This window comes from Phocoena phocoena, chromosome 15, assembly GCF_963924675.1.
Source record: "Phocoena phocoena chromosome 15, mPhoPho1.1, whole genome shotgun sequence".
Taxonomy (NCBI): Eukaryota; Metazoa; Chordata; class Mammalia; order Artiodactyla; family Phocoenidae; genus Phocoena; species Phocoena phocoena.
In genome coordinates this window covers 5741568-5768078 of record NC_089233.1, presented here as the reverse complement: position 1 = coordinate 5768078, position 26511 = coordinate 5741568, and the positions used below count along the sequence as shown (strand labels likewise).

The following is a 26511-nucleotide window of genomic DNA, read 5'->3' as shown; positions in this document are numbered from 1 at the left end:
ACCTGCTGCAGTTGTCTTCATGGGACTTCACTGCTTTCTTGGCCTAGAGCCATTGTTGTACGGGTCCTATGGCTTCCTCTTTCTTGGCTTACTCCATTATGTTACTGGACTGTATCCTCAAGTAGCTTTCTTAGAAGGGGTGTGTGGGGGGGGGAGGGGGATTTTCCAAGATCGTGAGTCTGAAAATGTCTTATAATCTACAGTTTGACTGGTAGTTTAGCTCTTTATAGGCTTCTAGAAGGAAAACAGTTCTCATTCAGAACTCTGAAGACACTGCTCCGCTGCTTCTCAGCACCCAGAGTCACTGTCAGAGAACAGTGTGGCTTTGGGCACGTCTCATTTATTTGACCCCATCCATGGCCACCCATCATCCATAGGTTCCACCACCTTTTCTCTGTTTTTCACGCCCCTCCTGTCTTCACTTCCTCCTTACCCGTAATCCACCATCATAATCGCTCCCTTATGCCCCCTCATAACTTCCTTGCCTCTCTTTCCGTTTGCTGTGCTTACCTGGCAAAACCCCAGCTCTGAAGATCCCCTCCTCAGGCTGCTCTGAGCATTGCCTGAGCGGCTGAATGTGGCTGGAGGCGAACACGCTTCCATGCTGCTGGCCTTTCTCTGCATCGATGGCCACCGGCCGCGAGGAGGGTTCAGCACCTACTTCAGTTCCCCCGTAGTTCTCTTTCTCAGATCTCTGGCGTCACTTCCGCCCATCCTCACTCTTAGCTGCTGACTTTGCTTCCTATTTAACTGAGGAAACGGAAGCAATCTGAAGGGTCTTTCCTCACCGTCACCACTAGATATTGAGTCTGCCGTTGTCTGTACTCGTATGGTCAGACTTCCCTGCCGTGGCCCTGCGTGGCACATGCATGTCCCTGTATAAGAGCAATCCTGCCCCTGGCACAGTGCATCCCAGGCCCTTGTACTTCTCCTGTTATTTCACATCTATTTCTTTTCATCAAAATGTCCCTTTCTCTTGGGTCATACAAATGTGCTACGGCAACTCCCCTTCTTAAAAGAAACAAACATGCCGCCCCCCAACCTTTCCTAGATACTATGTCCCCTTCCTGTTGAAGCTACAATAAAGGAGGCAATAAAGGCAAAGAAAGCACAAGAAAAAGAAAAACAATTAGAAACTCCAGGAAAGACAGAGATGCGTTCAAGAATGCATAGCTCAGTCATCGCCCTGTTCCTCTGTTCTCTTTGTAGCAAAACCCCTCAGAAGAGTTGTGTGATCCCAATTCCCGCTTCCACATCCTCGTTTTCTCTTGAACGCATTCTGAGCAGATCTCTCTGCCCTCTGAAGCCCTTTGTGTCGAGGCCCCCGCCTGACCTGCGTCTCACCAAACCCAGTGATGACGACTCAGTCTTGGTCTGTCAGCAGGACTCGTTGTAGTCGGTGGCCCCCTGCTTCTCGAAACACCTTTGCCACTTGGTTTCCAGGGCACCTGGTTTCCCTCTAATCTCCCTCTCAGGCTCCTCTGCCGTGCGTCCCCCTCCTCCTTCCCACTGGACATTGCGGGCATCCGAGCGTAGCCCTGGAGCCTCCTGGCCGCCCCTTCTCGCCCCTCCTTCAGCTCCAGACTTGTTTACCAGTTGCCTCTCATCTGTGCTTGGGTATTTAGCCTCTTAAACCTAACAGTTCAACATTTCGGGTTGCCCCTCCCCCCAACTGCTCCCTGTTCTTTCCTGCCTCACTGAACTGCCCACCCAGTCCCTGTGGCTCAGATGCGGGTGGTCCTCACAGCCTCCCTCTGTGCTGCATGCGCCCCCTCCCCGCCGGAGCCAGTGCACCCTCGGGCCCTCAGAGGGAGTATTTTCTGTATTTATTCATTAACCAGTAAGCATTGAGACTCCACCGCAGACTGGAGTGAGCAAAGCAACGTGTCCCCTGACCCCTTCACCCCCCCTCCCCCCGTGCAAAGGAGTCCTCAACCTGACGAGGTCCAGACATAAATCATAACATTGCACAAGTGACCACACCGCTGGCAGATGCTGCCAAGGGGCCTCGTTCCCGAGCGGACGTGTGATAGTGGCCCGGCCTTGGGGGCCAGGGGACAGGAGAGCCTCGTACCCTCACAATTTAGAAAACACAAGTGGATTCTCAGCACTGCAGCAGTCAGCACCAGCAAAATTAGGTTCTGAGAAGCATTATAGGGGGTCTCACCAGGTTTCTGGGTGGAATTGGGATTTTTTTCAGCAGCCAAAAGTAAATAATTACAAAAGCCACGATGCGCCCTTGGGCCCCAGAACAGAATCAGTCCTCCAGCCTCTTCCCATCGCTGTGCTCTCAGGTGATCTTGACTCCGTCTGGGATGAGGGATGCAGAAAATCCCGGCCTTCCTGATAGCGCGCTTGCACTGGTACTGCCTCTCCATGGGAAATGCTTTTCCTTTCCAGGTTGTTCCAAGTTTCTTCCTTGATCTTCTCAATATTGATTCTAGGAACCATCTTTCTTCTGGCGAATGTAACTTCTGTTTGCCCTTGAAAACACGAATTCCGTTTCCTGACTAGGGGTTTAGGTTTTCCGTCCCCCTTTTCAGGGAGACTCTTCCTACTTCCTCATTCATATTTGTCCTAAATTCAAATCAAACTACTTCCATTTTCTCTTCTCTACCTTTTCCTTTGTAGTCTCGAGATATCTCAAGAGTCAGTATCCTGAACTGTTTTACTTTACGGTTGCTCCCAGGTACAGCTGGGGTTATAGGTTCCTAGGCGCGCACGTGAATAGCTGGGTTAGGTTTGGTCTGGTTAGGAGGTCGCTGTCCTCTGCATTTTCCGTGGTTATCAAGTCTTTGTGAAGCTCCTGTGATTAACATGATGCTACGGAGGGAAGAGCTGAGAAGCCCTGCTTTTCTTTTCTGCCTCCAGTCTGATCTCACGTTGTTTCAGCTGAGTCTTCCTCGTGGCTGAGTGGCTCACACCTGTCGTGTAGGGCTGAGGAGAGATGTCAGTTACATGTATGTTACACATACGTGTGTGTCTGTGTCCCTTATGTTGGTCGATGGGAATCAGTCTATGCTTATCTCCTCAGTGTTTGGCTCTGAACCTTTTCCTTTCTCTCCCTCTTCTGCCTGTGTAGTTAGCTCTTCCCTGACCACTTCCAGAACATACCTCGTGCTCTGTACCTTGTCCACAGCTCGGTCAGGATGTTTGCTTGTATTTTAATCACTTCCTGTCTAGACAGTGGCAGGTCCTTGGCATTTATGAAAACAATTCTTCGTAAATCCAAACTCCAAAACTTGGGGATAAATCAAAGCACGAGAGCTGGGAAATTCTGCCTTCCTAGTAAAGAGGCTTCATAAGATTTGGTGTCTGTCTCATCTCTTCTGGTAGTTCCTTCCTGTTCTTTTGAGTTGGATACACAGCTTTGTGTTGGTGTAATCATTTTGTGTGTATTTTCACAATTTTCTCAGACAGATGATTTGCACTTGTGCTTATTATCCTTTTCGTATTTTCTCAATTCTGTCTTTTCTGTTTGAAGGAGTAAGAAATTCCAGAGTAAAACTTGGGGCAGCTATCTTAATAAGATTCGTCCATTTAAAGGAGTTTTGAGTAGAAAGAATAAAAGGCTACACAGTGTTGTATAGACCCCCATACCCGGGCTTATCACAATCTGGCCACAGCAGCTGAGTCATACGGGTTCTGTTTAGAGTGCTTTTTTTTTGTTTGATTGGTTTTGATTTGGGGCTTTTTTATAATGAAATAATTCAAACACAAAGGAATTCAGAAAACAATCCATTTTATGTACCCTATCCAGATTTTTAAACTCTTAGAATTAACATTTTAAGATTTTAAACTAGTCCTTTAAATTGTAAAAGTGATAATGCTTATGGCAAAAAATAAGAATTCAACAGGACAGAAAATTATGAGGACAAAAGTCGTTCTTAAATAATCCCTGTCTCCCCAGACTGGGAAATGTTTTCTCCTTATTGAAACATTAATAACATGATACCATCAGAAATCTAAAAACTAGAAAGAAGTGAAAAAAAATTAGACGCCCAGAATGCAAATTCTCCAGTTACCTACTGTCAACATGTTAGTATAAATCCTTCCTGTCTTTCTTTACGCTCTGCATATATATTTTTTCTGTTTCGTGTATGTGCACACGCATTTTTGACAGCTTTCTGTTGCACTTTTGCTGGTTTTTACCACATTGTTAACATCGTCACCTGAGATCTTGATCTCTGCAAAGTAGCAGAGAAAACCTTAGCTGGGGTGCAGGAAAGCTGACAGACTGCGGAGCACACGGTGCCTCCGAGCTGGTACTGATTCCAGGCAACCACAGTTCTTTCTCAGCTTCAGAGTTACTGGACTTTTGGCCAGAAAATCCATTTCTGACACCACCAGAAGCAATTTTTTTTACTTCATTAAGCTTATTTGCCCAATCGGCACAAATCACATCCTCTCAGAGCCAGGCAGCCTTACCAGTTTGGCTTTCTAGGACATGGTGAATCAGTCCTTTTGTTAAGATCTGAAACTAGGAAGTCTTAAAATGTCTTGTTGTTGTTGTTTCTAGGGAGTGGCTTTACTTATTGTGCCATGAGATGTTGAATCCGTATTATGGACTCTTCCAGTATTCCACGGACAACATTTACATGTTGCAAATCAATCCCGATTCTTCCATCAACCCTGTAAGTATTAATGAATAGAGGTCGGAGACTTCGTTGGAGAATTTCTTAAAGGGATTTCCAGTTTCAATCTCAATTCTTGGTTGATTCATTGTAGACTTACTCAAAGTCTATGGTAAATAAAACATTGCAAGGTAGAGTGAGAGCTGGATTAAGATGGATGGTTTCAATCCCGTATCTTCAGTGACTGGTTATCAGTGAGTCAGTGAGTACGTCGTTTCAGGGGAACTCTGGCTTGACGGCTGTATTTGTTGATGGTGTCATTCTGAGAAGTGGGTTACGAGGTACATCCTCCTCCCAGTCGAAATGGGAATATTCCCATAATTGGCCTTTTTGGCCACCGGTGCTGATGCTCTTAGCTGCTTGTCAGAGAGATGAGGAAATAGGCGGTGTGTGTGTGTAACTGGTCCGAGGGTGGCCAGCGGGTAAGAGGAGGGCTCTGACATGGGGCCGCATCCTGCACGTGGCCCCTGACGAGCAGTCGATGTGACAGGACCTTTTACCAACATGGGAGCTAACTCTGAGTATAATTCCAACCTAAAAGTAGAAACAGGAGGTTCCCTGGTTACAAACCAGAACAGCGCTGGTTTTAAAGTGGTTCTCTTACTGGGGTTGTTCACAGTTATTTTCCTGTGTCCCTGCCTCAACTCCCTTGGGATTTTTTCTCTTCTCCTTTTTTGTGGGATGGGGGAGGGATGGCAGAGGAAGAAGGGGGATTACCTTTTGCCCTTTATTTCCTCTCGGTGCAGTGGGAGGGAGGGGCCGGCGGCAACCTGTGCTAGCACCGGGCCCTGTGTTGAGAAGGGACCAGGGTTGGTTGATTCTCTGCCATCACCATGTTGATATTCTCAACTTTTGAATAAGGGGTTCTGCATTTTCAGTTCGCACTGGGTCCCACAAATTAGGTAGCAATTCTGAGAAGGTGTTTGAATCAAGGGCATAATAGAAGGTATCCTTCGGATGACCTCTCCAAAAGTCATGCGCTAAATTTGACCTCCTATGTAGCCGTCTTTCATCGGGTCATGAGTGCAGCCTGTGAGTGACTGATTCAAGAAACCTGGAGAAAGTACAAGATACCCATCTGCCTTGGCCGGTCATTTTTCTCACGAATTCATGTTCTATGGTGCCCCCTACAGGACCACTTGTCTTATTTCCATTTTGTGGGTCGGATCATGGGTCTGGCTGTGTTCCATGGACACTACATAAACGGGGGTTTCACAGTTCCCTTCTACAAGCAGCTGCTGGGAAAACCCATCCAGCTTTCTGACTTGGAGTCGGTGGACCCGGAACTTCATAAGAGCCTAGTGTGGATTCTGTAAGTACTGACTCGGTTAACTGAAAATGCATCCATCGTCATCCGTCTTAGCGTGCCCCAAATCCATCTGTGTTGTGTAGCGTGCACGTGGGTGTGTATTTGGGGGATGGGTGTGAAATCAGAGAATAGAAAAACTATCAGAAACATAAAAGTAGATTCAACAACAATACTTAGCTGACATTTTCCGCGTAACGTCTGCCCAGTTTCTCATCATATGGACTCGTTTCTTTTGCTGTTTCCTTGACTTAAGTTATGATTGTGAATGTTAATCCCCAGGCCTGGTGGTTGGTTGGTTTGTGACACTCTGGGGTGTCTCCAGCCAAGGAGGTATCCAAAATCACCCAAATATTTAGGTGCCTTTGTTTTAGGATTACCCTAAAACTCTCTTAAAAGCAACAGGCACAGTTACATGGTCACCGTAGGTGTTGGGGGTCCTCGTGAGGACCGATTTCACGGGAATGAGAGGTCCAGGCTCTGGGACCGGGGGACAAGCCGAGGACTCGATCGTGTCCTGTGTTCTGTCCACCTCCTTCCACGTGTCCCAGCTTGAAAGGCAGGTCTGCGGGGGGGGGGGGGGGGGGCGGGGGGCAGGGCCTTCATGCTATAGAGAACCTCCCAGTCTGTGTTTCCAGAAACATGGCAGATGAAGGAGCCAGTTCTGACTTTCAAGTGCTTCCTTGGACTGATGCCCTTGGAAAGGCTGCCTGGAGAAGGGGGCGCCGTATTTTCTTGGCGAGGCTTCCCTCCTGTCCGCTCAGGGTACAAAGCAGTCGGCTGGCTCTGTCCCGGGAAGTCACAGGGTGGTGTCACTACTGTCACCCCTCTTCTGCAAAGGAGGAGCCGGTCCCTCTTCCTACCGATTGTTGATTCAATGTTCCATGTGCGCCCGCGCGGTGGCTGAGGCCTAAGTGACATTCATCTTCTATCCTAACTTCCCAGAGAGAACGACATCACCCCCGTGCTGGACCACACGTTCTGTGTGGAGCACAACGCTTTCGGGAGGATTCTTCAGCATGAACTGAAACCCAACGGCAGGAATGTCCCTGTCACAGAGGAGAACAAGAAAGAATACGTCCGGTAGGTAATGCTCTGGGGCACCTGGGGGGTTGCCGCTGGGACTGGCGGGGCCTGCGACTGTCCTGGGCACGGGGTGGGGGGGGGCATGTTTAGGTCGTTGGAACGCTTGGACCAGAGTCATGGTAGCGGCAGAGACTTCCAGAAACCGGCGGGGTCAGCGGTGGGCTCCAGGGTTGACCCGTTAAAGGGGGATTCATGACCCCAGAGCCCAAGGGGTAGCTTTCCAGTGACCGCCTGATTGTGGGTGTGAAGGTGGTATAGCCACAGGAGGGAGGAGTAGGCCTCCCTCAAGTTTGGGGCAAGCTTCCTTGAGCTTGGTGTGATGGAAGTCCACCTCTTTATAGTCTGTTTTCCCACCTCTTGAGGCAAATAAATGACTAGTGACTTCCATGGGAAATTTAGACACATGGGCATGTCTGTGCTCAGGCTGTCAGACTGGTGTGTAGTTCTCACTGTGCCCTGTATTTTCTTTTCAAACATATTTTTAAATTACGGCACCTGTAACAGGTCAGGTTACATCCTACTGCTATTTCAAGCAAAGAATCAGAACATCTGATTTAGTTTTAACCTGACTCTTAGGCTGGGTACTGCCCGCCAGTGGGGTTTTCCTCCCCATTAGGGGAGGATGGTGGGCAGAGTTCAGCGGATATCAGAACCAACTAATGGAGAAAAAAACGACGTTCACGAACCATTTGATACTGCTTCTGACGTGTGAATTTTTCTTTCAGGTTATATGTAAATTGGAGGTTTATGAGGGGAATCGAGGCCCAGTTCCTGGCTCTTCAGAAGGGGTTTAATGAACTCATCCCTCAACACTTACTGAAGCCTTTTGACCAGAAGGAGCTGGAGGTGCGTGAGCGCCTGCGGAGCCAGGGCGCGTGACGGGAGCTCCTCGGCTGCTCGATCCCCGCAGGCCCAGGGGCCGCCGGGGCTGCAGGAGAGCAGAGGCAGGGCTGGGGGCGGAGTGGGGGGTCGGGGAGGCCTGAGCAGTTGATGCCAAGGCCTGGTGCCCGCCTGGCGGCAGGGAATCCGGATAACTCTTGCGACATCCTGCCGGCGTTCCCAAGCTCCCCAGCAGCACAGCTTCCTAAGCCCCTCCTGTGGGGTCACCTCAGATGGAGGAAGTTATCATGACCAGCTGCTTTGTTTGATTCTGGCTGTTATTAGGCCCAGAACCAAGTATTACTGTCGTTTCTGGTCCCTCTTCATGGGTGTGAACAAAGCCGAATTCCCGCGCACCCCATCCGCTTCTGGTGCCAAGTAGCCCTTGCCTTTCAGGCTGTTCCCGGCCTTTCTGGCCCCAGGGCGGTGCCAGAGCTCTGGGCCCCGAGGTGCCTCCCCGGGGGGAGCGATGGCTCCAGAGCGGGTCGCAGCAACAAGCACGTCCCTGACCTGTTCCCTCCTCCTCAGACTTCAAGCCCCACGCATCCCTGGGAGGCGGCCCCACTTTACATGTGGCCCCGTGCAGCCGTTGTGGCTGGTCCTTCGGTCCTCCGTCCTCCCCAGTGCAGTGCACACATATGCACACGCACACGCTGCTAAGGAAACGTCACATGAGTAGCCACCAGTGTCCTCGGGGTGGCAGCCGGCCCGGAGGTGCAGACAGAGTATGGGCCTCAGGCCCGCTGTGTACCTGTCTGTCGACTTGTCTGAACGCGTGTCCGGTTTGTCGGGACGTGGTTTGTAACGCTCTCCGTGTCCTGGGAGCTGGGCACCCGTCGGTTTGTACGTCGGGGAGGTGACCTGCCTTCACGCCCTCATAGCTGATCATCGGCGGCCTGGACAAGATCGACCTGGACGACTGGAAGTCCAACACGCGGCTGAAGCACTGCGGGGCTGACAGCAACGTGGTCCGGTGGTTTTGGCAGGCGGTGGAGACCTTCGACGAGGAGAGGAGGGCCCGGCTGCTGCAGTTCGTGACGGGCTCCACGCGGGTCCCCCTCCAGGGCTTCAAGGCGCTGCAAGGTGACTGACGTGGTGGTGGGGCTGGCGCTGGGCCGGGGCGCGGGCGGTCGTCCTGGGGCGTCGCCAGGAGACGACATGGCCTCGGGTCCTTCATGACAGACACTCGGCGCTGCAGGGGTGTTGCCTGGCCAAGGGGCTGGAGAGACCCTCTTCCTTCCACATGAGCCATGGCCTTCCGGTTGCCCTTCTCTCTGCTGCCCCCAGGGCTCGAGGCTCTACTATCCTTTGCCCAAGGTGAAAGAAAACATCTGGAAAGATGTAGGAGGGCATGTCCATCACACAGAGCCCCGCCCACCTCAGACCACCTTTCCCAGGGCCTCTGAGCCACATGACACAGCAGTGGTGGGTGCCGGCCGGCTGGTGCCCACACAGGGCTGGGTCTGGAAAGACCTGAGCCACGAAGGCCCAGGGGAGCCGGGGCGTCCGCTTCCCTCCCTCAACAGAATTGGTGACAGAGAGGGGGTACAAAGAGCAAGGCTTTGGGGAAAGAAAGCCATTTAAAAATGCACCACGGGTTAATTTTTGAACCTTCTGACAGCAGCTCTCTAACTGCAGTCCTGAGTCTCTGAGAGCACACCGCTGCCGTGTGGGTCACAGCTCCAGAGGTCCTCCCGGGCCCTTGGTTTCCTCATCTGTACAAGGGGCCTGCCTGAGAGGCTCCCCTGTCCAGTTAGGTCCCCGTCCTCTCATGCATCCCTTTCGGCTCTGGCTGGGTCTCTGGCTCACCTGGGTCTGGAGCTGGGGGCTGGAGGAGGAGGGGGTGGGAGGCTGTCCACAACAAGGCTTCTGAGCCTCTGGAGGGGCTCGTGGTCAGCACAGCCAACTGGGAAAGTCCTTGAAGGCCTCTTTAGGGCTCTGTGATTTGTAAAATTTGGGGGTTTTGTCACCTGATAACCCTGACAACCGGCAGAAGGTGAAGAACCTTAATATATTAAAACTTAGTGGGAGCAGATAGATTTCACGTGTACGTTCCCTGTGGCCGACTCCTCCCTCTTGGAGTGAGAGAAGTTACTTTTCGTCCTAGGGCTTTGGTCCCAGCCTTTGTGTCTTTCTTTTGCCACTGGGCCTCTGCCTGGGGAGGTTTCCTGACTCCATATCCTGCTTGCTAGACATTTCTGTTAAAAAAAAAAAAAATCACTGGCGATTGAAAGATTTTGCTTTCAGATAAGTGCCCTGGAGCAGGCTCGTGGTCGGGTGAGAGGAGAGCGGTCCCTGCCTTTGCTCTGCCTTGCTCCTGTGATTTTCTAAAATGTCTGGTGTTAGTCACTTAATGGTCATGGTAGGTGCATCCTGAAAGCGGGCAGAGGCTCGTGTGGCCGTGTGAGCCCCATGACCTTCTGGCAGGATGGCCGCCTAGCACCAGGGCCTCGGGGTGGCGACAAGGGCCCAGCCTCGGCCTCTGAAGCGTGTTAACTAGAATGCTGTCTTGTAAGGCTCTACAGGCGCCGCAGGGCCGCGGCTGTTCACCATCCACCTGATCGACGCGAACACAGACAACCTGCCCAAGGCCCACACCTGGTAAGGACCAGCGCCCTGGGAGCCTGTCTCCGTGCGTGACTTTTCTGAGCTGTTTTCTTACTTGGACTCTGCAGTGGACAGCACGCACGTGAGGGTCAGCACAAGGCTCTTTCGTGAACCCAGTTTTGTCTGGAGACGTGACTGACGTTGGAGCCGCTCCCCGGCCCCAGTCGTCACCTCGCTGGGTCCTGCCGCACATGTGCGTGTGTGTGTGTGTGTGTGCGTGTGCGTGTGTGTGTGTGTGCGCGCACGCACGTGTCCAGTGTCAGGAGGGAGCACTGCAGTTTTAAGTTTGGAGTTACTGGTCTCCTCTCAGAACTCTGCGTATGACAGATGCACCTTGTGTATTGAAAAATGTTTCCTCCCTTGATTTTCACTTAAACAGTATCCGTAGTGGGTTATTTCCTTTGTGGTTTAAAATCAAATCACTTACATGCACTTTGGGAGCCATTTCTGGAGACGAGAGCCACCTCTGGTCCACGAGAGTCAGTTCCAAATGTTGCCGGGGTGCATGGTGATGTGATGGGAGGTTTTTGGTTGGGAACCAAGGCTGTGGGTTCCCACGCCGTCCATGACATCAAACTGGATTTCCATGTCCTTGAGATAGAGGACGCGCCCTCCCCGGGCCCAGGGTCTGCGCCCAGCATGGCCATCCCGGGGTGGCGCATGCTAACGCACAGGGCTGCTCCCACCCCAGCAGGCTGTGTCCTCTAATGGTTTAGTGCTTTGAGTAAAATGGACGTGAAGAACGTCCAGTGCTAAGCCCCCTGAAAAGCCCCCACACACTTTAGCCCGATTTCTTCTTGACAAAAGCCATCCTCAATCACTTAACCTCTGGTAATTCAAGAGGCACTCTATGTCCTCTCAGTCAGAATCTCGCATTGTTTGATTTGTTATGAGGTAATATTGTCTACAAAGGTGTCTTCTGGGCATAGCTTTGGGAATGAACTTCCCTGAGGAAATGCTAACCCGGTCGTTTAATCCTCTCTCAGGGATCTGACGTTTTATTATTTTTGAGATACAGTTTCTGTTTTTGCAGGAAATACTCCAGACTGCCCCATTTTGCGCTCAGATCTAAGTCACGGGATTAGATACACAGGCAGTGAATTGTTAGTGGTGATTTGATTGCAGCCAGCCTGGACTGCAGTGCTCTGCAAACGTGGTGTTCCTGGTCTGAGAAATAACTTCTCCCCAAAACAACAGTGAAAACAAGTTGAGAGCTTTGTCCTAATCTAACCAGTACATACTCACTTGGAAGATCTTAAAAGATTTGTTTTGCTGTGTGTTGACTGACTGAAAATCTTTGCCTAAGAAGCAGGAAAGCACCAAAGGAGAGGGGAAAACTCTCATCCATCTCCCAGAACTAGGTGGATGAGACGCTTTCCCGTCCTCTCTGCCCTGTCCCCACCATGTGTGTGCTTGTGGCCGCAAAGGCTCCGCTGTGGCCTGGCCCTGACCCTGTCCTGGGAGCAGGTCCTCAGGCCAGGCGGCACCAGCAGTGAGTCTCTCACCTTTCTGTCCCGTTCCAGCTTTAACCGGATCGACATTCCACCCTACGAGTCATATGAGAAGCTCTATGAGAAGCTGCTGACAGCAGTGGAGGAGACCTGTGGGTTTGCTGTGGAGTGAAATGCAGCCCAAGGCGGCAGATGCTAGCTCACGGCCACCAGACCCCAAGCGCCGCTCTCTGCGCCTCCGCGAAGCCGGCTGAGGCCCTGGAATCCTAGAACACCCGAGGGAGAGGCTTGTCTCCCCTGCTTCTCGTTGGGGGAGCAAAGGGGGCGGGGGGACTTCAGTTGGTGGCTCTCACCCATATTTTCCTCCTGACAGAACCCCCCCCACCCCTTCCATCACCCATCCAATAAACGCAGCCAGGTTTAGCACTGCTTCGGCCACACAGGATATTCTGCTGCGGCTGTAACGCTGCTGGGGACAGGCTCACTGCCCCGTGGGCTTTAGGGGAGTCTTGACCCACAGTTAGGGACCTGAGCGGGGCTGCCTGAGGGTTCGGCCCTGGTAGCTGGACTAGCTCTTCTGTCTCCAAGCAGACCTGAGGTTTTCAAGTTCAGCAGCCTGCTCTGGGTAGCAGAGTGATTTCTACCTGAACAATAACCGTATAACAAATGCTTATTGGAGTTCTGCCACTGCAGGAAGCTGGCATCAAAACTGTGCTTCCCTTTTGGAAAGGTGAGGGAATCGGGGCAGCTTGTGCTGGAGGCCTGGGTATTTATTTCTTTTCAGGGTTTCCTGGCTGAAAAATCTGTTTTGCATAAAGAAAAATGATCTTTCCTTTTAAGAGTCCCTTTAACCACGTTATCTATCCAGTTTGAAATATTTTCCCAGCGAAAACACCACATAACAGAGCTTATAAACAAGCAGCCCAAACCCAGCTTCAGATGCTCGCAGCCAGGCGCAGGCTGTGGCTACTGCCCCCACCTGTACTTGGAAGGGCGTCGACTGGGCCACGTGGATGCTAACAAACCATTCTGTGGAAAGCACTAAACTAATAGAACAAAATTCCATCATTGTAGCTGCTGGCTTGGTGCAAACTAGCTTGAAAGGGAGAGAGAGAACGGATAACCTCCATGACCTAAATCCACCCCAGGTTACTCGTTTACAAGAAGTAGGTCGTGGATGGAAACCCGAAGGCAGAGAGGGGCCACTCCACCGTGACACGTTCAGCCCACTTCCCCAACGTGTGATGGTGACACTAACAACTGCTGCCCCATTCACTTGTCCAGATACGAGCAAGGCCAAAGCAAGCCTTGACCCTAGGTTTCTACCACCATTTCCCAATTTGCACAGAAGATCAAAAAGTATTTTAACAAAGTGGTTTGATTTCAGATAAAGTTCAGCAGAAAAACAGCAGTGGCAGCAAGTTCTCCCGTATGGTGGTGGTTTTTGTTTGGGGGGGCGAGTGCAGGGTAATTCATTAGCAAGACCTTTCACTGTTGAAGTTTTGTTGTAAGGTTCCGAGTTCAGTGCTGGGATCCAGCTGTGCGTCTGAGGTGGGTTTGGAAGGAGCTTTCTGGCCGACTGTCCCGTCTGTTCTTTTTGTTACTAACGCCTGTGGACGGTGCTAGGTTTGGAGGCGCACTTACTTACCCTCTGCACCTTGCTGTGGTTCTTCGGCTTGACCGGGAAGCAGCCAGTGGTCTGACGTTTGGCGGGCCGGAGTTCGCTGGCTGGAGGTTCCAGGAGCAAGAGAAAGCCGTGCTTCTGGGTGACTTGCTGAGGTTCTAGAATAGGAAGGATGCCTTGGCTGCAGAAGGAGAATGTAATCCGTTCAGAACATCCAGGATGGACTGCGGGCTGAGTCTTTCCGAAGTCCCGCCTTGCCCGTTGGGCTTCTCCTGTGTCTCGTTTACCATGATACCTTCTGGCGTCCTGGAAGCTGGCTACCGTGGGTCCTCCTCTGGAGGAATGAGGAAATGAATGATACAGACAGACCCCCACGACTCTCACCCGCCAGACAGGTCTCCTCTGTAACATTGACCTAAACCGCAAGGAGGAGACTGCCATCTGGGAACTGAGGCCCTCAAGACTGAGGGGGGAAGGCCCACCCAGTTATCCTGTGGTGTCGGCCAAAATCCGCAGTAAGTTAGGAAGGAAACAAGGGTCTAGTGGTTGGAAAGACTTGGAAGCAGGAATGTGCCATTTGCCTCCTTTAAAGCTGCCTTCCTGCTGATGGCGGAGGCTGGGGGGTGGGGTGGGCAGTGCCCCTGCCGGCCCCAGGCCACCCTCACGTGTCAGGTGTCACCTCGGCAAGCTCCAGAGGCTCACGTCCTGGCTCCTCCACGGGCTGCTGGGGAAAGTCGACTTACCTGCCCGCAAGGCCTGGGTCTCCGCTTTCGTACTGGGACGCGGGTACCTCACCAGCTGCGTGGGTTGTTGTGGAGCCTGGCACAGCAGAACCTTCCGGAGCTCCAGGTCACTCCTGCCAAACAGGGCTGTCGGTGGCACTGCTCCTAGAACCGTAACTGTCCACAGTGGGTTGGGCCTTTGGAACACTCCCCGACCACCCCCACCAAAGAATAGTGTGGCAAGCCGTGGGTTTTGGGGTCTGCGGGAGCCTCGCCATCTGTCGCCCTTCTCGGGAACCCCAGCGACCCACCTGGTCCCCTCAGCTCTCTGCCCAGATGCTTCAGGGCCCGACTTCCAGGCTTGCCTCACCAGCGGTCATCAGCTGACCCTCAGGGATGTAGCAAACCACCGCTCTGCCAGTGCTGTGGGGAGAATGGAGCGGCCCCGGGGTGACAGTGGGCGGAGCTCTCCTGACTCCCGCAGGGAGAAGCGCCTGGAACTGCGGCCCCAGAGCTTGCCGGGCCGCGTGGTCCAAATGCAGGTCAGGTGGTCCTCCGATCGGAGCTGTCCGAGAAAACGCCCCTCCGCCCCCGTCCGCAGCCAGGTGTGTGCCGCACGGCAGCCTTCCCAAAACACAGTATGAATTTTAAAAATTTGTTTATTTTTGTTTCTCAACCACTTTATAATGTATTTTTTAATTTATTTTGTAATGTCTTGTTTTTAAGTATTGCTGCTATCCTTGTTATCCTTCCCACTGTTTTTATTGCTGATTGATTTATTTTGTGAAAGTTGTACACTAAATGTTCTGTTTTATGTCAAAATCAAAAGTATTTAAAGAAATACTAGTTCTATTTAATGTGGTTATAGAACCAGCTGGAAACACAAAACAAACAGTGATTGTACAGCAGGCTGGGCCCCGGCGGTCAGGTTCATTTTGTTACACATGCAATAAACTCACAACTTTACATTTTTGGCGTCTGATATTCGGTGTGGAACAGCTTTTTTTTTTTTTTTTTTTTTTAAATCCCATAAGACAGGAAGTCAGTGGTCTGGCAAGGGTCTTCTAAAGAAAAGGGGCAAACTTACAGTCAGAATTGTAGGAGAGATTGATAACACTTTGGAAAACAGTGGAGGGTCCTCAAAAAACTAAAAATAGAGCAATCCCACTCCTGGGCATATACCTGCAGAAAAGCAAAAATACCAATTTGAAAAGATACATGCACCCCCATGTTCATAGCAGCATTATTTACAATAGCCAAGATATGGAAGCAACCTAAGTGTCCACCAACAGACGAATGGATAAAGAAGACGTGGTACATATATATATATAAAATATACATAATATAATGGAATACTGCTCAGCCATGAGAAACCAAACTTTTGTGCCACAACTACTGAGCCCGCGTGCCACAACTACTGAAGCCCTCGTGCCTAGAGCCCATGCTCCGCAACAAGAGAAGCCACCGCAATGAGACGCCCGCGCACTGCAACGAAGACGAGACCCCACTCGCCACAACTAGAGAAAGCCTGCATGCAGCAACGAAGACCCAATGCAGCCAAAACTAAAATTAAAAAATAAAATAAAAAAGAATGCATAGTCTAGTGCAAAAGTAATAATGATGTATTGTGGAGTTAATATCATATATAGAAACAAAACATGTAAACAATAGCACCAAGGATGGGGGGTAGAAATGGAAGTCTACAGTTGCAAGATTCTTACATTATAGGTGAAGTATAATATTTGAAGGTAGACAGGTAGGTTCAAGATGAATATAGTAACTAGATAATTCACTAAAAAGAATACATGTTATGCAAAAATATAAAAAAGAATAACAACTAGGTTGTGTTGCACACAACTGTTTTATCATATTACAATTATGAAGCATAGGGGTAAAAATAGTCCTGAATTTTATTTGGTGGTGTTTTATTTAAGCTTTTTTATCTATACATATACATGATATAGGCCCACACATTTTTGGGGGGACTCTTCATTAGATTTTGGAATTAAATATAAGCTACAGGTGAAAAATATCTTACACTATTTTAGTGATAAGGAATCTCATATAGCCATGAGATGTTTAGACTAGTATTTCCCAAACTTTTCTGTTTTATAGACCAGCAAAATATACTTACCAGATAAAAATCATCTGTATCACCAACATTTCATTTAAAAAGGACATTTAACATCAAAACTTTTCACAATAAAAGACTATTGTTTTGGTTGTCTTTTATGAAGACCTCACTTTGGTGCACTGGTTTTTCTAATGATGGGTGAAAACTTCAGCACCAGCTCACGGTGGCTCATAATCCAGTGTTCGTTACCCGTGGTTCTGACCTTCTCCTCTCCCCTCCATCCCAGTTAGCTGGTTCATTAGCCAGAGGTGGCCCAGGTGCCCATCGAAATACTCCTTGGTCCCTCCTGAAGTATCTACCACCTGTGCAGACTGTCTCCTGGTTCGCTCCTGTCTTTTTCCATGTTTCTCAAGTCCCACCTTTTCTTCAAGACCCAACTTACATCTTTTATTCTATCCCCCCCCGCCATGATCCTCTTTTTAAGTGAAGCATTTCAGAGAGCTCTTACTTGGTTCTTATCATTCCTTCAAGAAACTAGACCGGGGCTTCCCTGGTGGTGCAGTGGTTGAGAGTCTGCCTGCCGATGCAGGGGTTCGTGCCCCGGTCCGGGAAGATCCGACATGCTGCGGAGCGGCTAGGCCCGTGAGCCATGGCCACTGAGCCTGCGTGTCCAGAGCCTGTGCTCCGCAACGGGCGAGGCCACAACAGTGAGAGGCCCGTGTACCGCAAAAAAAAAAAAAAAAAAAAAAAACTAGACTGAAGTTTCTCTTTTCATACTTTTTACCACGTTCATCCAACAACTAAAATGGTTTTTTTCCAAAGGAAAATTTTGCCAACACTATTTTAAAATAAATGGTTTTCTTCCTGACTAAAAACAAACCAAAAAACTGCTAACACTAAAAAATGAATTTAGCAAAGTTGCAAGATAGAAAATCAACAAACAAAAACCAACTGTGTTTCTATAATGCTAACAATGAACAATCTGAAAAAGAAATTAAGAAAACAATTCCATTTATAGTAGCATCAAAAATAAAATAGGAATAAACTTAACCAAGGAAATAAAAGACTTGTACACTGAAACTATAAAACTATAGGGGCTTCCGTGGTGGCGCAGTGGTTGAGAATCTGCCTGCTAATGCAGGGGACACGGGTTCGAGCCCTGGTGTGGGAGAATCCCACATGCTGCGAAGCAACTAGGCCCGTGAGCCACAACTACCGAGCCTGTGCGTCTGCAGCCTGTGCTCTGCAATAGGAGAGGCCGTGATAGTGAGAGGCCCGTGCACCATGATGAAGAGAACCCCGCTTGCCACAACTGGAGAAAGCCCTCTCATAGAAACGAAGACCCAACACAGCAAAAATAAAATAAATAATAATACAAAAATTTAAAAAAAAACCCTATAAAGCGAAAGAAAGGAGACACAAATAAGTGGAAAGACACTCTGGGATCATGAGTAAGAAGACTTACTAATGTTAAGACATCATTACCACCCAAAATGATCTACAGATTCAAACACAAACCTATATAAAAATCCCAACAACGCTTTTGCAGAAAGAGAAAAATCCACCCTAAAACTCACATGGAATGACAGCGGTCCCCAACTGGCCAAGACAATCTTAAAAAGAACAATTTGGTGGGTGGTCTCACACTTCCTGATTTCAAAATTTACTGCAAAGCTACAGTAGTAAACATGGTAGGATGCTGCCAAAAAGGCAGACATACAGACCAATGGAATAGAATAGATAACCCAGAAATAAACCCTCGTATGTGGCCAAATGACTTGACAAGGGTGCCGAGATTACTCAATGGGAAAGGACAGTCTTTCAACAAATGTTGCTTGGAAAACCAGATATCCACATGTGAAAGAATGAAGCTTACCTCACACCATGTATAAAAATTAACTCAAAATGGATCAAAGACATAAATGTAAGAACTAAAACTATAAAACTCTTAGCAGAAACACTTTGAAAAGCTTCATGACATTGGATTTGGCAATGATTCCTTGGATGTGAAACAAAAAAGCACAGGCAACAAAAGAAAAACTAGATAAATTGAACTTAAGAAACATTTAAAACTTGGGCAAGAAAGGACACTACCAACAGAATGAAAGGGCAACCCAAAGAGTGGGAGAAAATATCTGTTAAGTCATGTATCTGATAAGAGCTTAATATCCAGAATATATAAAGAACTCCTACAACTTAAAAAAAACAATGAACAATGGATTTGAATTTCTCCAAATAAGACACAAATGGTCAACAAGCTCATGAAAAGATGCTCAACATCACTAAAAATGAGGGAAATGCAAACCAGGCCCACAATGAGACAGATACTGCTTTACACCCATTAGAATGATTCTTATAAAAAAAAAAAAAAGGGGGGGTTTTATTTTTTTTTAAATCAGAAAACAAGTGTTGGCAAGGATGTGGAGAAATCGGAACGCTTGTGCACTGCTGGTGGGGATGTAAAATGGTGCAGTCACTCTGGAAATCTACATGGAGGTTCTTCAAAAAATTAAAAATACAACTACCTTATGTAATCCAGAAATTCCACTTCTGTATATATCCCCCAAAGAATTGAAAGTTGGGAGCTGAACAGGTATTTCGACTCCCCCCAAAACAGCCACGTTCATTCCAGCATTATTCACAATAGCCGAACGATGGAAGCAATCCAAGTGCCCATCGATGGATGAATGGGTAAAGAAAATGTGATATATATACACAACGCAACATTATTCAGCCTTAAAAAGGAAGGAAATTCTGTCACATGCTACAACATTATGCCAAGTGAAATAAGCCTGTCACCAAAGAACAAATATCCTGTGATTCTTATGTAAGATTACCAGAGTAGTCAAATTCATAGAGACAGAAAGTAGAGGGGTGTTTGCCTGTGGCTGCGGGGAGGAGGGGGAGACAGTGCTTAGTGGGAACAGAGTTTTTGTTTGGGATGATAAAAAAAAGTTCTGGAGAGAGCTGCAAGGTGGTGATGGTTGCACGATGATGTGAATGTGCTCAATGCCACTGCACCGTACACATAAAAATGGTTAAAATGGTAAATTCTGTTACGTAATATTTTACAGTTAAAAATTTTAAGTCTGATAATCGTACTAACTTTGAAACAGTGATCGGAGAATCAGAGGCATCCGTGTGTGGTTCCCCACACCACCTCTTTCTCTGACCTTCCTTGGTTCCTGAGGACCCAGGCCCCAGCAGTGCCACATTTGGGGAAGAATGCAGAGGCTCCTGGTCACTGAAGCACTGGCTCAGGACTCCCAACTCCGACTTACAGGCAGCACTCAGGAGATGCTGGGTCTCCAGTGGGGAACCCTCTCCTGCTCTGGCTCTTCAGAGGCTGGTTTTCCTAGGAACCAGGGTCAGTGCCTGGGACACAGTGTGGGCGAGCCTGGCATGGGACCCAGGCCCTTCTCACCAGGATACCGACTCCAGACTCCCAACTATCGAGGCTAAGAAATAAATGTTCCCTTCACCCAACTGCCATCCACACATCTACACAACCACCAGGCTCCGCGCCAACTCTCCAAGCGCACAAGGGCAACTCAGTGGCTTGTTTCAAATGAGTCCTGACCCCGGCTTGCGAGACCCTGTTACACAGTGAGGACTGTCAGACAGATGGGCGTCTTCCCCGTCCAGCCTGACGGCACGATGACACCTGTCATTTTAGATACAGGCTCCTGTCATCCTGCAATCCAAGATGCTTTCTCACAAAAACAGCCAAGTATTTGTAAAATGACTCATAATTAGCTCCAAAGAAAGAATGGGAGAGGGACTTCCCTGGTGGCGCAGTGCTTAAGAATCCGCCTGCCAATGCAGGGGACACGGGTTCGAGCCCTGGTCTGGGAGCATCCCACATGCCGCGGAGCAACTAAGCCCGTGCGCCACAACTACTGAGCCTGCGCTCTAGAACCTGTGAGCCACAACTACTGAGCCCACATGCCACAACTACTGAGCCTGCGCTCTAGAGCCCGCGAGCCACAACTACTGAGCCTGTGTGCCGCAACTACTGAAGCCCGTGCACCTAGAGCCCGTGCTCCACAAGAGAAGCCACTGCAGTGAGAAGCCCGCGCACCGCAACAAAGAGTAGCCCCCACTTGCTGCAACTAGAGAAAGCCCACGCGCGGCAACAAAGACCCAACACAGACAAAAAATAAAGTAATTTATGAAGAAAAAAAAAAAGGAAAGAATGGGAGAGTCCAGTCAATTGGGCAAAACCCGGCCCCTCAGCCTCCATCTGTGCTCTAGGGTGTGGCCTCGGGGGCCAGAGTCAAGCTGGATGAGGTTTAGGCTGTTCCTCCACGACTGGCTCTGGGACTCTGGACCGAGGAGGAGCTGCTCACCCTGATCTGCACCTCTCTGCAGTGGAGGGGCTGCGGGCCCACCTGTTTCCCAGGACCGGAGACCAGCACGGTGACCTCAAGTTGTAGCCGTCGGTCCCACCCACCCCAAATGCACTGGCACCCCAGCCCTAACCCAGCGCCACCACAGTCTCAAGCTTTCGCTGCTTCTAGCACGTTTGTTTACGCCCCTGGACTGGATTTGTAGTGAGGTTTGGGTGAACTCAGCTGCAGGCTTCACCCTGTGCTAGCCTGGGACACTGGGGTACAGGGCAGGCCTCGGGGTCGAGGGCCCCGACCCCGAGGGGGCCTTGCTGTCTGGGCCCTGAGCTGTTCAGAGGCTGTCCTCCTCACTGCACATGTGGTACACTTCCCAAAGGGGCGAGTCCTTCTAAATTCAGAATCGTAATTTTAAAGTCACAACCCCTTCCTCCGTCCTGCCTCAGTTTCTCGTCCTGCTGACAGCACGGCCTGTGCTGGGGAACCATCCCTCCAGTGTTTTCCAGGGCAGGGCTCTGCTTCTTGGTTCACTCCGTACCTGAGGTGCCGATGGAGGGAGGGGCTGAAGGCCAACGAGCTGGTGGAGCTGAGGCGAGGGGTGGGGCTCCAGGCACCGGGAACAGCCCCGCCAGGGACGCAGGTCCAGGATGAGGCCTCTGGGCGTCTCCCCTTCGCACACAGGTTACACAGCAGCAGCCCTGAAACACGTGAACACAGCTGAAGGGACCAGATCCCTGGGCATCTCTGACGCCATCAGTCGGGACCAGCACTTCTGGTCAGCATCACAGCACACGCCGAGTGGTTCAGACCCAAGTCCCAGCCAAGACCCTGCCTGGACGCACGTGACCGTCACCGTGGAGCCACACTGGGGCACAGGCCGCGCTGGCCTGGGGCCCTGAGGGGCAGAGGGAACACCTCACGGAAACAACTCATCCTTTTATAAAATATTTATTCTAAAAAAATCACACTGTACAAATTCAGATAGAACATTCTCAAGGCTCATATTTATAAAAATGTGAACATAACAGACCGGAGTTAACGAACAAACCTTCGTTGCTTCTTTCTAAGTTAAGAAGGAAAAAGTGTTCCTTTTTTCCAAGTACAGTGACAGCAAATGTCTAGAAGACATCCAAAGAGCCAGCCTGCAAAGTAAGGTTCACCGCCAGCTCTCCAGTTCTGTTTCCCCAGAGGAATCCGACTCCGAACGCAGGGGAAGTGGGCGGCCCTTGGGGCCCCGGGCCTCATCCATCCAGTCGGCTGCTCAGTGAGGCTCCCGAGGCTGGTTACGTACAGCGTAAAAGTTTGTGCTCAGAGAAAATCCAACACAGTTCGTTCGTAATTTCCTGTTCTCCAACTAAGTGGGTTTTCTGTACACTTGTTACGAAGTTCTGTACAAAAGCACGAAGCTCCTGGGAGGTGTAACTTCTGAAAGTTAAAAATGACGACACAGAAGCGTTTTCTACAGTTCAATCTGTACATTCACACGGAGGGAGGAACTCAGTAAAAAAGAATTCATAAATTCTGCACGAGGGAACCCTGGCGTCTTTACTTGAAAAGCTGGGGGTAAGTCTCAGCTCCCGCCTCGAACGGCCTCACCTTCCTGATGCTCGTCCCCCTCCAACTGTCAGGCGAGCAACCGCCCTCCCGGCCAGCTGCGGCCGCGCTCACAGCCAGGGGTGCCAGGCGGGGTCCATGCGGCACAGGTTGTCCAGGCTGTTGGCGGCGGCCACCAGGGTGTTCACTTTGCTCTCCCCGCCCTCGAACTGGGCAAGGTTGTGCAGGCGGGTCATGATGGCCGTGACGGCCTTCTGGACGAGGGAAACCAGCTGCTGGCTGTCCATGTTCTCGGGCTGCCCGGCGGCTGACAGAGGAGATGACGTGTCCTCCTGTGTCTTTTTGTGCCAAGCGATGATCTCGTCCCGAAGCACGGTTTTCAGGATGCCGTCCACCTGGGTGGGGAGAGAACAGAACGGTCCGTGCTTAACCAACAACAGCCCCGAGGGTGGCTCCCCAAGTGAGGGGCTCAGCCATGGCGGCCGACGGGCCATCAGCCTCAGCACCCGGGGCCAGGTGCCACAGGCACGCTGGTGGGGCCACTGCAGCCAGACACGCGTGATGACACCCCGTGGATTCTAAGCTGAAGAAAGAGGGAGGGGGAGGGAGGGAGGGGCCAGCGGCTGCCGCTCCCCCTGGGGTCAGGGAACTGTGGGAACTGGGTCCACAGGGTAGGGAGGTGGTGGCTGCAGCAGGAAGGTGAGAAGCACCCGGGGGAGGGGACTGGAGGAGAAGGGCCGGGGACCCAGAGGCCAGCGGTGGCACTGACATCACCGACAAGATGGCGTTCCCACGACGGACACACCGTGCACAGGTCCTCCTGAACCACAACATGGGACCTCAGCCCATCGTCACCATCAAAGGACGCGGGAGCTTCGTGAGGCACCAGGGCTGCTTTAAAGTAACTTCGACTGACATGCTGAGGGTTTTATTCTGTGTTACTTGGCCCCAACAGAATGTGTTTTTAAAGGAGATTCCCACACAGCATGGTCTCTATATTAGCCTAACGTAAAGGCAGTCACTACATTTGGGCCCAGAGTTTGGAGAAGGCCCAGTTCCCTCCCATCTATACCAGCTCAGACTGTGTAGAGTAACCCCCAGTGTTTTTCCAAGTCGTAACAGGTCTTTAATATATGGAGGGCCTTCTTCACTCTTTCTAAAGTTTTCAATTAAATGCCACTCTAAGAATTACCCTGATTGCGTAGAAACAGTTGTTCTGGAAACAAACGAGAAGTTCATATTTCAAGCCTTAAGCCAAAGTGGATAAAAGTGCACTGCTGTTCCCTGCATTAGAGCAGACTCCTTTCTCAAGAAGGAACCGTGGGCTCTTTGTTCTCACTCATGTTCATAACAGCTCATCACTGTATCCCCACAGCAGCACCCTGCACCGATGGGCACGTGCAACCGAAGATTAAAAAGAGCACAAAGTTCTGGTTCACAGTTAAGAGATTATCCCATAATGTAAAACCTGTTCTATGTAAGTGTTTTGCGAAAGCAACTGGTGTCTGCAGCCTTCTCTAGACACAAACTGCTTATCTGGGAAAAAAACAAACAAACCAATAGTTATACAGCTGGTCTCAGAAATTAAAAGAAAAAATAAATTGTGTTCCGTCCCCAACTGTGGAGAGACAGGATCAGGGTGAGAATGAACTGGATTTGAATCCCTGTCTGTCCTCCCCGAGCACAGCCCTGGCGTGGCCAAGGGCATCTGCCACGTGGCATCTCATAGGGGTTCACTATTTGCCTCACGTGTCATGTCTGTTTAGGGCCTGTCACCGTAGCCCCAGTAAGACAGGAGCCATCCAACACGGACACACCTGCCCTCTTAAGCAGAAAGGTTTGCAAAATGAGAAACTGAAGGTAGCTATAAAATGGAGTAAACAAAACTGACACACAGAGGTAGTAGCTGGGGAAACTACCCGATAGAGGCTTCTAGATTGCTCTTTGTAAACTGGTCCAGCATCCTAAACACTCATGCACAGAGAACATTTTAACCCTTTTCCCCAGTGAACGTGCTGTGAATGCTCTTCCCTCCTGCCTTGTCTGCAGATCCGGGGCTCCTGTGAGCCCACCACGTGCAGAGTTACCCAGTCTGTGCTCCTCACAAGACGACCCCTTACCTACCTTGAAGTTGGGCTGGGCAAAGCACCGGGCGACGGCGATCATGGATGCGGTCAACGGGCCAGAGACACCGATGGTGGTCAGAAACTCAGATATGTTGGGTGTGAGGCGAAAAGGGACAGGACGGTTGGCATCTAAGTCTCCAGTTGCATCGTTTATATCAAATCGAAAGTAGGCCACGTTCAGTTTGCCGGTGTCCTAAAGTTCAGAAGGAGACGCTTCAGACACTTAAAACAGTAGGACGCAGATTCTACAGGAGGGCTGGTCGCTCACGTCAGGTTACCTGAGCGATCTGCAGCATCTCGGGGTTGAGTCTATTGAGATGCAAGACGAACTCCGCAAAGCCGATGAGGGCAAGCTGGATGGTGAACATCTTCCGGAAGGTCCAGTAGTCGGTGGCGTTGGGGAAGGTGTGCAGAGCCCACTCCTTAAGCATGCTGCGTGGCACCATGTTGCTCTGAACTTCCTTGAGGATGTCTCGAAGGACCTGAAATGACACATCACTCCGTGACTCTTCCGTCTAATTCACTTACTTTTTTCCTTCAGAAAGAAAACTCTCATACTGTCATTTCCTTCTTGCTTAGCACCACCTGAGTGAACTCTGCTGACAATACGTATGCTGTCATCTGACTAACCACGAGGGTGCCCCAAATTGTCCATTTCCCTCCAAGGTTCCATGTCTTACGCCCGAAGCAACAAGGGAGCTCCGTGAGTAGAAGCCTCAGCTGCGTGATGTGTAATGATCCATTTCACCAAGAATTTAGGTCATTAGCTGAATACTATAACTCACCAACCACAGAACACACCAGGCCGATGGACAGAAGATCAGAAGAATAGTTGGATACTTCGTAACCAAGAATATTAAAGACAAAAGTTTTATAAACTGAAGGAGCTAGTCTTAAAATGAGATTAGATGTTACACAACACTTTAAACTGAATTCTACACTGGAAGACTCACAATACTGTTTCAAACATCACATATTTAGAGATGGTCTCAAAAGAGAGTTTGTTGAGTTAAGCTGGCTCCTGTTAGACCAACTGGTAAAGGTATACAGGTCTCTTCTGGGCTAAGCCACACCCATGTGCTCTGGATGACCGCTAGTATGCAGGCCGTGAGCAACCAAGAACCACGCAGACTTCCAATCACACGTTGTCTCTGTTCACTTCATCAGCAAAATGGAAAGAAGCCCTTCTGAGATAGCAGAGTGAGGACTTCCAAAATCTACTGCTCCGTAAATGCAATGAGAACACTGGCAAAAACCATCAAAACAAACTTTTCCACAACTCTGGAAATTAAAGGCTTGCGACAATCTGAGCAACTTTTATTCAAGAAAAAGAAGGCTGAATCTTGGTGAGAACAGTGAGCTTCATGGCAGTTTAATTGTCCTATTCCCATCCCTTCCTCCCCAGCTCCACAGTGGCCCTGAAAACCAACAGCCTTGTATCCTTGGCAGCTGTAAAAACAAGCAGGCTAACAGCCACTGGAGTGGGCAGAATCGGTGTGGTGACCCCAGAAAGGCCTGATCCCCAGAGGACGGTCACTGGTGACCTGTTGGCAGCCTCTGGAAAAAAAAACCCATTTACTGGGCTTGTCTGTTTGAACTCAGAGCACACAAGAGGGCGGCCAGACCAGGGAAAAGCTGGGGAGTGAGACGACGTGGGGGCTTTGAAAAGCTCCACCACATTCCTGGGAACCCTGAAGGCCAGCCTCATGCTCCTGAGAAACCTCAGAAGGCCACGCTCTCACTCCTGGTTGACGGCGAGATCCTGCACAAGCAGGCGGTGAAGGCTACGGCAGGGCTGTGAGCTACCCCCCCACACACACAGGGGCCCTCAAAAAAGGCCGAAAACCTATTGATTCAAGGCATTTGAGAAAATCTCTATATGTGACTGGTTCAAGATGGCAGAGTAGAAGGACGTGCTCCCACTCCCTCTCGTGAGAGCACCAGAATCACAACTAACTGCGGAATGATCACGGACAGGAAGACACTGGAACTCACCAGAAAAGAAACCCACATCCAAAGACAAAGGAGAAGCCACAGCGAGACGGGAGGAGGGGCGCAATCACAGTAAACTCAAATCCCATAACTGCCAGGTGGGTGACTCA

The 26511-nt window shown here is 50.0% G+C and overlaps 2 protein-coding genes across 4 annotated transcripts in view; one reads left to right on the top strand and one right to left on the bottom strand.

Annotated features, from left to right (window-relative positions):
* Positions 1-12135, top strand: part of SMURF1 (SMAD specific E3 ubiquitin protein ligase 1) — a 108407-nt gene extending 96272 nt beyond the window's left edge. Inside the window, exons 14-20 of the mRNA XM_065892336.1 lie at positions 4520-4634; positions 5768-5946; positions 6886-7023; positions 7752-7872; positions 8787-8988; positions 10422-10506; positions 12036-12135. Of these exons, the coding sequence (XP_065748408.1) occupies positions 4520-4634; positions 5768-5946; positions 6886-7023; positions 7752-7872; positions 8787-8988; positions 10422-10506; positions 12036-12135 (940 nt within the window). The remainder of the gene's footprint in view (positions 1-4519; positions 4635-5767; positions 5947-6885; positions 7024-7751; positions 7873-8786; positions 8989-10421; positions 10507-12035) is intronic.
* Positions 12136-21661: 9526 nt separating this feature from the next.
* The window catches only part of TRRAP (transformation/transcription domain associated protein), a 109222-nt gene continuing 104372 nt past the window's right edge, over positions 21662-26511 (bottom strand). For 2 of the 3 annotated variants that reach the window (XM_065893131.1, XM_065893132.1), the window contains 3 exons: positions 24688-24891; positions 24408-24602; positions 22394-22678 (listed from right to left, as the gene is read on the bottom strand). In XM_065893131.1, coding sequence (XP_065749203.1) covers positions 22394-22678; positions 24408-24602; positions 24688-24891 — 684 coding nt within the window. Of the gene's footprint in view, positions 22679-24407; positions 24603-24687; positions 24892-26511 lie in introns of all 3 variants that reach the window. The other variant, XM_065893133.1, reaches the window with a different exon arrangement.